Source organism: Gadus chalcogrammus, chromosome 6, assembly GCF_026213295.1.
Source record: "Gadus chalcogrammus isolate NIFS_2021 chromosome 6, NIFS_Gcha_1.0, whole genome shotgun sequence".
Taxonomy (NCBI): domain Eukaryota; kingdom Metazoa; phylum Chordata; class Actinopteri; order Gadiformes; family Gadidae; genus Gadus; species Gadus chalcogrammus.
Genome location: NC_079417.1, coordinates 12,804,011 through 12,814,010, shown reverse-complemented (window position 1 = coordinate 12,814,010; position 10,000 = coordinate 12,804,011). Strand labels below are relative to the sequence as shown.

At 45.7% G+C, this 10,000-nt stretch overlaps 1 protein-coding gene across 4 annotated transcripts in view; it reads left to right on the top strand.

The window, feature by feature from the left end:
• The window catches only part of sema6a (sema domain, transmembrane domain (TM), and cytoplasmic domain, (semaphorin) 6A), a 113,624-nt gene that overhangs the window by 57,838 nt on the left and 45,786 nt on the right, over positions 1-10,000 (top strand). For all 4 annotated transcript variants that reach the window (XM_056591550.1, XM_056591549.1, XM_056591552.1 and 1 more), the window contains exons 7-9: positions 3,473-3,563; positions 5,924-6,043; positions 6,798-6,886. In XM_056591550.1, coding sequence (XP_056447525.1) covers positions 3,473-3,563; positions 5,924-6,043; positions 6,798-6,886 — 300 coding nt within the window. The remainder of the gene's footprint in view (positions 1-3,472; positions 3,564-5,923; positions 6,044-6,797; positions 6,887-10,000) is intronic.

Genomic DNA, 10,000 nt, shown 5'->3' with positions numbered 1-10,000 from the left:
TGTAGCCAGACTCCCGTTCGTTGTGGGCGGTAGACAAGCATTTAATGTGAGGTATGGCTGATAAAAGGAAGGTAGAATTACCCATGGCTTATCCTTTGTATTCCTCTAAAGCTACTCTTTCATGTTTCTCTTTCTTTGTCAGTGGAGTTGAAAGCATAAACAGACGCTAGACAAAAAAACCCCAGTTAAACATCAAACTAGTGTTTAAATTATATGATTCCTGCTGCCGCTTTTATGTGTATTGGTCACCTTGTCTCCTTTTGAATGATTTTTTGCCAATTTCTTAATGTGCGCCACACAGGTTGTCCCCCCATGTTATTATGTGTGTGTGTGTATGTGTGTGCGTGCGTGCGTGCGTGCCTGCGTGTGTGCGTGCGTGCGTGCGTGCGTGCGTGCGTGTGTGTGTGCGTGCGTGTGTGTATGTGTGTAAAGTGTGTAGTGTTTTTCCGTGTCTCTCTCTCTCTCTCCCCCTCTCTCTCCCGGTGTGGTTAAATCTTTAAATCTCAGGCTTTATGTGAGGCTGTCTGTTGTTTCTCTGTGCATGCCCGTTTGACAGCAGATTGGGCCTGTATATCTGTGGCTGGGCCTGGGAGTCTCTTCCTCCCATTCAAACAGCAGGAATAGATCACTGACAACGGGCCAAACCCACCAGACAGGGGTCATTGCCACGGTGAAATGAACCCAGAGAGGGGTGGAGGGGTGGGGGGGGGGGGGGTTGGAGGTGTAGAGGGTGTAGCGGGGCTGGAGGCGGCGCCCCCGCAGTGCTGCAGGGGGAGAGATAATGCTGATGGCCATGGCGTTTGTCTGGCGTGGCAGGGACAAAGCAATAACAAGAGAGATGATTTTATAAAGAGAGAGAGAGGGGGGAGGGGGGATGGAGAGAGAGAGAGAAAAAGAGAGAGAGAGAGAGAGAGAGAGAGAGAGAGAGAGAGAGAGAGAGAGAGAGAGAGAGAGAGAGAGGGAGAGAGAGAGAGAGAGAGAGAGAGAGACAATGAGGCTGCTGATTCCACTGTCTAATCTCGACACAGACACTGAGCCTCGCTCCTTCTGCGTGTCGTAACATCATCTCTCCCCGCTCACCTCCAGTTCCTCACCTCGGCTTGCTCACACCGCCTCTGGTATAATACCCTCCGCCAAATCCATAATTACCATTATTATGCTCTGTTATTATTCTATATTCCAGCCGAAGAAACACTGAGAGAAGGTGAGCCGCACGGAAATGCACTGGTGCTCACTGTTTGTTTTGAAAGGTCCCCGGCAATTCCTTTTTGCCTTGCCAAAAGCACTTCAACAATTTCTCTGGCAGGTTTTTCCAGTGCAGCACTAGGGGTGTGTGACCTTTCTAGTGGGCAGATGATAACTGTTTCCGCCAAGACAGGAATAGAAAACAAAATGACCTGTTTAGAGACCAGAAAGGGCAGCGTAAGCACTTTGGCGTCCTGGCAGGCTGCAGCCTTTGTTGAGAGAGAGAGAGAGTGAGAGAGAGAGTGAGAGAGAGAGAGAGAGAGAGAGAGAGAGAGAGAGAGAGAGAGAGAGAGAGAGAGAGAGAGAGAGAGAGAGAGAGAGAGAGAGAGAGAGAGAGAGAGAGAGAGTAAACAAACCAAAAAATGAAATAGCCATGTATGAACCAAATCAGCATACAGTACAGTGTGTCAAAGACTGCTTGGACCTCAGTCAGCTCAAGCAGAGACCAAATATATTTTCCATGAATGTTTGTGTATTTGTCTGTGTTTATGGGACTTTGTTTTGTCTATGTATGTGTCTGTTTGTTTCTGTGTGGGTGGCTGAGGGAGTTCTTGTGATTGTGTGTCTATGTGTATGTGTGTGTGTGTGTGTGTGTGTGTGTGTGTGTGTGCATGTGTGTGAATGTGTGTTTCTGTGTGTGTGTTTCTATGTCTGTGTCTGTGTGTGTGTGTGTGTGTGTGTGTGTGTGTGTGTGTGTGTGTGTGTGTGTGTGTGTGTGTGTGTGTGTGTGTGTGTGTGTGTGTGTGTGTGTGTGTGTGTGTGTGTCTATGTCTGTGTCTGTGTGTCTGGTATTTCGCCAACTCAAGTGTATGTCCCGGGGCAGCTCCACTGAGGAAGACATGCCGCCCGTGGTGGGTTGACCTCTGAACCTGGACTCGTTCTCAGCCATGTCTGACAATGATGATGAAGTCCAACTGGGACGAGAACAGCAAAGAAAAGAAAGTGCTAGTTGAATTCAAATATCAAGTACCAAGGATGTTACTCTCATGCTTAAAGCAACACAAATATTACATTTCCAGCAAAATGGCTCTAAGATTACGGAAGGTGACAAGACATACTGGAGGACATATGAATATGTTAGTTAGACACACATTCAACCCACTCTATACCAAATTTTAACTACCAATATTCAAGATAATCCTTAATCCTCTTTGTACCACCTGCGTGCCACCTTCAAACCCTTCTGGAATGCTGGAAATACAACTGTCCAAAACAGTTACCAAACAACTTAAATTCACTATAAAATAAACTATTGTGGCTTCAGGATTTTATTTTCCCCTTTGTAGCGTTTTCTCTCCTTTGTTGGTGTGTTTGTTTGTCCTAGACGCTTTTTTACTCCACAGTAAAACGTGTTTCTGTTTAGCAGTCGAGTGGAAAGCACCATAGAGCTTGGTAAATAAAAAAAAAGAGTAAATGGCGGTTTATTGATGGTGGGAAACCAGGAGGTGCTATTGATGGTGGAACTTAGATGAACATAATACCATGACAGAATATTACCTGCCATCGATCGGAGTATCGGTCTGTCGTTTGCCTCTGGGGGTATTCGTTCCACCTCATGTCATTGGAACAATCATATGGGAACAGTGACAGTGCAGAGGAACAGTGCTGGGTGTGTGTGTGTGGGTGTGTGTGTCTGTGTGTGTGTGTGTGTGTGTGTGTGTTTGTGTGTGCGTGTCTGTGTGTGTGTGTGTGTATGTGTGTGTGTATTTGCGTGTGTTTGTGTGTGTTTGGTCAAATGTACAGAGGACGGATTAAAGCAGGAGACTTGCTGAATTAATACTCAGTGTGAAACTTGTGGCCTTGGACAGTGTCTATTTTTTACCTTTCGCTCGCAGTGACACTTTCCCATAGACTCCCAACTGCTGTGCTTTCATTGCACCCAGTGGGACACCAAAGTGGTATCCACAGGATCTTTAGAGATCAGGTCAGAATCCGTAGAACTAATGAAGACGTGACCGGGTTGGGCAAAATTGTTCCCTAGGCTGTATTTTCTGTTTCGCTCAAACAACCTGTTTCATCTCCTCTATCTCATGACATCTTATTGAGACTCAACTTTGAGTTACCAAGCCCTTTGACACATTATATTCACCTACATTGTTTCTCTTTTTTGTATAGAGAAAGTAATCTATGCTAGCTATCACTAACATGAACCGCTTTTTTTTGTGGTGTTGTGTCTTTCTACTGTGTCCACAATATTGGTCCCTGACCTCTTCCTCCCCAACCCCAGATGGACACGTTGGAGCCCCAAGGTGAGGAGATCAGTGGAATGGCGCGGTGCCCATATGACGCAAAGCACGCCAACGTAGCCCTGTTTGCCGGTAAGTCCCCTGGGATATGGTGTCATGGTTTTACTGCCTGGGAAATCAGTGTGCTGGCTCATTTGTTGAAGTCCTGTGATCTTGTAGATGTGTGTGTGTGTGCGTGTGTTTGTGTGTGTTTGTGTGTGCGTGTGTGTGTGTGTGTTTGTGTGTGTGTGTGTGTGTGTGTGTGTGTGTGTGTGTGTGTGTGTGTGTGTGTGTGTGTGTGTGTGTGTTATTTTCTGATCAGGTTGGCAGCATGGTTAGCCCAAGGAACATGTGGCTCTCAGATCTCCTTTTAGAGCCTATTACGTCCCATTACAAAGAGCCATAGTTGAATGGTTTCTATTCGTAGTCGTTCCAGTATTGTTTAGCTTTTTCTTATATTCTTTAGGGCCAGAAACATTAATCCCAATTTTTCTTATTGGCAGCTATTAAGCCTTGAAACATATTTAAAGTAGATTATAAAGCCTGAGTCTCCTGGAGCTCAGGGATTAACTGCGGTTGTATTTAATATCTTTCGCCATGCCTTGTGGCTTTTTCTAATGGCACTGCTCTGACACCACGTCAAGCCCAGAAACCAATCTCTTCTACTGACACGAGAGCTGCCCACTGAACTTTGGGGCCACTTTGGGTTTGCCCGAGGAATTCACTAACTGTTACGGGGCTTTGGATGGACACCAAGACTGTCATTTAATGTAACACGAGATGAGTGGAACATTGGTTCTTTCTTTCTTTCTTACGTTTGGTCTTTTGTTTGTTCTTTCTTTTGTTTGCTTGCTCATTATTTCTTTCGATCCTTCTTTTCTTTCTTGATTTCGTTCTTTCCTTCCTAAGTAGTTTGATAATTCTTACTTTCTTTTATTAGCTATTGTGTGCTGTCCTGGTTTCTTTCCTTCTTTATTTACGTTCATCAATCTTTTCTTCCTTTCTTCCTTTACTTTATCATCCTGTCTTCCTGTCCTCCTTTCTTCTTTTTCTCCTCCTCCTGTTCTGTCATTGATTCCTTCATGCTCTCTTCTCTCCTTCTCTATAAAACCTCACGAGGGAATAAAAAGCCACAAACGGATGGAAGCCAAATGAGTCATCCTTCCCCTAGTGGCACAGGGGTTGGAGGGGGATTATTACGACACGATTCGCGGGACCGCTGAAGGCACACACACTCCCCCCGGGGTCATTCTCTGTGCGGACCGGTTCACCAGGGGCCGGTGCGCTGCCCGGGTGTTTAGGGGAGAGCAGGAGTCCCGGCTTGGCCAGTGCTGCTCGGGTGAAGCTCAGAGTTATCGAGAGGGTTCCTCGCGTTGCGATCCCTTCAATTATGTAGTTTGAGTTTCCACTGCGGTCATAGCAAAGCTAGGCTGAGGTCATGCTAGATGTGGATAGTGTTTTCATCCTGTTCTTGTGTGCGTTTGTGTGTGTGGGTATGTGTGTTTAAGTGTGTGATTGAGTGTGCATGTGTGTGTGTGTGTGTGTGTGTGTGTGTGTGTGTGTGTGTGTGTGTGTGTGTGTGTGTATGTGTGTTTGAGGGTGTGATTGAGTGTGCATGTGTGTTTGTGTAGTTTTGGGTTTAAGTGTGCATGCATATGTGTTTGTGTGTGTTCCTGCTATGTGTATTCAAGTGTGCATGTTGTTCTGTATTTGCATGTGTGAATTTGTATATTTATATGTGTAGTCATTCATGTGTATTTATGTGTGTTTGTGTCAAGGTTTGGTAGGGTTCAAGGAGCCTGTATTTCTCGTAGAGTGTATGGACCTTTTGTCAGTTTGTGTTTGTATTGCTACACACCTCGGGCCGGGAGGCGATCCCTAAATTTGCTCCAAGCTTTTAAAGATGTTTGTCCGTTAAGCCTCCCCGTTGTCTGCCCTGGCGCCCTGGTCAGTCTGTCGGTCTCCCCTGTCTCCCTGGGCTGGTCCAGCCATGGAACAGCTTGTGCTGTTTCCACACGGAACAGGAATGTGTTTGTTTCTGTATTGGGCTTATTTGCGCTTGGTTTAATGTCCCCTCTTTCATCCCTCTCACCTATTCCTCTCTCTGCACTATTCTTTCTCTCTCTCTCTCTCTCTCTCTCTCTCTCTCTCTCTCTCTCTCTCTCTCTCGCACGCTCTCTCTCGCGCTCTCTCTCTCTCTCTCTCTCTCTCTCTCTCTCTCTCTCTCTCTCTCTCTCTCTCTCTCTCTCTCTCGCTCTCTCTCTCTCTATCTCTCTCTCCCTCTATCTCGCTGTCGCATTCTCTTTGTCTCTGTCTCTCACTCTCACCATCTATCTCTCACTCTTTTCTTACTCTTTATTTATCCTCCCTCTTTTCTGTTGGTTCCCCTCCCTCCCTCTCTTAATTTCCATCTCTTTTATCTCTTTTTCCCCTCCCGTCATCTCTCCCGCCAGATGGCAAGCTCTACTCGGCCACGGTGACAGACTTCCTGGCCATCGACGCCGTCATCTATCGTAGCCTGGGGGACAGCCCGACTCTGCGGACCGTCAAACACGACTCCAAGTGGCTGAAAGGTGAGCGAAAGGGATCAACAAACAAGGCCTGGAGCTTGGAACCAATGAGCCCATGAGTGACGTGTTGGAAAACAAACTGAGTCTGGACACGCATTCCTGAGCGTGTCTTTGTATATGGGTGATTTATGATTTGTTAAGGCACTTCTGCGCGCTTATGCGTGAACGCCTGTGTGTGTGTGTGTGTGTGTGTGTGCGTGCTTGGGTGGGTATCGGTATGTGTGTGCACGTGTGCACGTGTACGCATGTCTTGGGTCACATCTGTGCTTACTTCAATGCGTACCTGCATGCATGTGGTAGGATCTTTGTGTATGTGTATTTGTGTTGGTTCGTCAATATGTGTGTCTATGCCTCTTTGTTCTTCTGTGAATGGGTCTTACCACTCCATGTGTAAGACCAGGGGCAGTCCTGCGGTTCACACTCTGTTGGCGGCAGTCATTTGGCCAACCTGCGCCGGTGATGGTGATGGTGGGCCAGGAAATTGCAGTGCCCTTTAAACTAACAAGCCGAGGTTCAGCCAACCTGAAACCAATACACAGCACTCGCTTAAACTTCAATGCAAAATGTCCCTGTTGGCATGAAGAATGATGTGGTTACACAAGACGTGCACTTAATGCCTTTCTGCGACATATAGTGCATATACACGGCATTACCTTTCACTGTGATGTTCTATGTAAAAGCAACAAAGCCTAAACTGTTCTGACATGTAACAAATCCTCCTTTTTATTCTGGTTTGTTTCTTCTTTAAATCACGCAGAGCCCAACTTCGTCCAGGCCGTCAATTACGGAGACTTCATCTACTTCTTCTTTCGGGAAATAGCGATGGAGTACAACACAATGGGAAAGGTGAGGGCGAGAGAGCCGTGTGTTGGTTTTGTATTGTTCGGACGCTAATCAGCGGTGACTACCTACTTACTGGGAGATGCAGGAAGTGCCTGAGGAAGCAAACAGGAAGTGGCTGTGTCCGTAAAAGGAGCAGAGTTCTATCAGGAGCGGCACAGCGTCTGAACAACTTCTCAGCGATGGATAAACACCGGGGACGGGATGCAGAGGCAGAAATAGAAAAACATGCGGATGTCTCTAGAAAATCCATTTTTGAGGGCTAAATATATCTCAATGCACGTCCGCATCTGCCAGGCCTGTACATACTGGACCAATGACCTCTGCATTTTCCCAAAGGGACTCCACCGGTGTATCTTTCAGGAAAATCTGACATATACAGGAAACAGGGTGGGAAGATAAAAGCAATTTTTCCGTCCTCTACTTTTTCCATTTTTTTTCACCAGATTTTTTAATTAATCTGTTTATGCCCGTTTTGTATAACTGGTATAGTCAAATCCCTTAGTTACTAGCTTTCAGAAAGTGAAGTATATCTTTTTTATTAACCTTCCATTTTTTATTTCAACAATTATTTAAATGTGGTGAGAGAGGCACAGGGCACTTGGTGTGTGTCTTTGTGTGTGTGTGTGTGTATGTGTGTGTGTGTGTGTGTGTGTGTGTGTGTGTGTGTGTGTGTGTGTGTGTGTGTGTGTGTGTGTGTGTGTGTGTGTGTGTGTGTGTGTGTGTGTGTGTGTGTGTGTGTGTGTTGAATACAACAGGTAAAAGCCACACATGATAATGAATTCACAGTCAACATTGACATGCACATCAGTCTATTCATTCCACCGGGTCTTTTGAACGGAATAGCGGTATAATTATTCCTGTGACATTTTCCGGACGGAGAGTAATGACATATTTTAGGGAATCTGGATTTGTTAGTTGTAATTTATTTATTATCCTGCTGAAAGGCGAGGTCCAGTAATAAAATATGTTTTCTGTTTATTTTACCTTTAAATGCTTGATGTAATCTTTAACGTGCTGTCAACTGAAACTTACTAAATATATAGATGGATAACAGGATAGTTAGATATTAAAACTCTAACAAACCACTGAGGCATAAGAAGTACAGGTTACTAAAATAATATATGCATGGTATCTATTTCTCGTTTTTGATCACCAATAGATAAAGTTGATTACCAATAGAAAAAGACATTCATGCAAAGACAAACGTTTGGAATGCATTGTGTGTGTGTGTGTGTGTGTGTGTGTGTGTGTGTGTGTGTGTGTGTGTGTGTGTGTGTGTGTGTGTGTGTGTGTGTGTGTGTGTGTGTGTGTGTGTGTGTGTGTGTGTGTGTGCGTGTGTGTGTGTTTGTCTGTGTGTGTGTGTGTGTGTGTGTGTGTGTGTGTGTGTATGTGAGCGTATGTGTGTGTTTTTGTGTTTGTGTGAGTGTGTGTGTGTGTGTGTGTGTGTTTGTGTGTGTGTGTGTGTGTGTGTGTGTGTGTGTGTACGTGTGTGAGTATGAGTGTGCGCGCGTATGTCGATTTGATTTGAGTGTAGGTTAGGCCAATCTCACTGTGTTTACCTATTTGCTATCCGAGTTCAGGGTTCGATTTATTGCTATAAGTACGCAGTGACTACGACTAATTACACCGCGACGACACGATCTTACAAGAGACTAGCAATTATCCTGCTGGACTCCATACAACTATATTTAAATAAAGAAATTCTGCTGCCGCTGCCAGGTGCAGCCTTTTAACACTCTGTCAAACACACACTTCCTCCCCAGTGTCTTTAATTTGGCGTTTACTTGACACGGTTTCCAATCGTACCCTCGCAAGCTGTTAAGTATCGAGGCCTCTAAGCAGTGGGACCAAGAGTGACCCTCACCGTGTGAAGATATAGCTCTTCCCAGGAGACAGATTTTTAGTGGTTATTAAAATCAAATGACCAGAGACCGACTGTTACTTGGTATGGTGACAAAGAAGAGGTCGGAAGTAGTTCACGGCATCAAGCGCCGCTTCCATATGGGAAATAGTCTCTCTGACATGCTTGCCATCACGGAGCCTGGTGCGGCGTTATTCCAAAATCCGAATCGAGGTCTGTATAACATGGGGGACGAGGGGACACGGGTTCGACCTTCTGATGAGGTGTTTTTTGTCTGTGACCCGGCATCTTTCTTCCTCCAACCACTCCCTGCGTCTCTTTAGTTCTCCCCCAGCATAGATCCGATTGGCGGGTTTTGCCATTGTAACGTAACTTTTGCTCGACGTTTGAAGGGTGGTACCGATGTGCTTCTGTCTGTGTGTCTGTCCGCCGGGTCAGGTGGTGTTTCCGAGGGTGGCCAGGGTGTGCAAGAACGACCGCGGTGGCTCCCAGCGTGTCCTGGAGAAGCAGTGGACGTCCTTCCTCAAGACGCGCCTCAACTGCTCCATCCCCGGGGACTCGCACTTCTACTTCAACATCCTGCAGGCCGTCACCAACGTCATCCACATCAACGGGCGGGACGTCGTCATGGCGACCTTCTCCACGCCCTACAACAGGTACCTTGAGCGACGACGATGGGTTGAGGCCGTAGAGTAGAGAGGGTTAAGAAGCCGTGTTCTGACGGCGCATTGAATCATGAAAGAATTGATGGGGGACTTTTTTTTTTAAGCTGTATTAACTTCCCACAAAGTGCTTCCATTTGTGCTATAAAACACAATAAGGCTCCTGCTTTAGTTGTATGGGCAAAACATTGGATTAGCATACAATTTATTCTGATTACAAGTTATATTACAACCTGCCGTACCCTTTGAATGTATATTTAAGTAGCAAACAAGGGCAATTATTGTATGGTACTCATAGTTGCGTTGATTACCTTCTTTCTGTGTGTATAGATATTACAACCGCTTGTGTATATATCAGATGAGAGGAAGCTGGTGAGTGGGTGGGAGGTGGATGTTGTGGGGGGGTTGGGGCTTTCTAAATTGAAAATTACCACTTAGGCATAGAACCTGGCTGGCACATATTGTAGTTCTCCATTTTATGGAAGCTTTTTTAGCAGATAAGACAATTGCTTGTGACAATGCAATTGGCCATGGTTAATAGACATTAAAACCTAGCGAACCGGAGCCACTTAACGTTCTTTTAAGCGCGAGTTT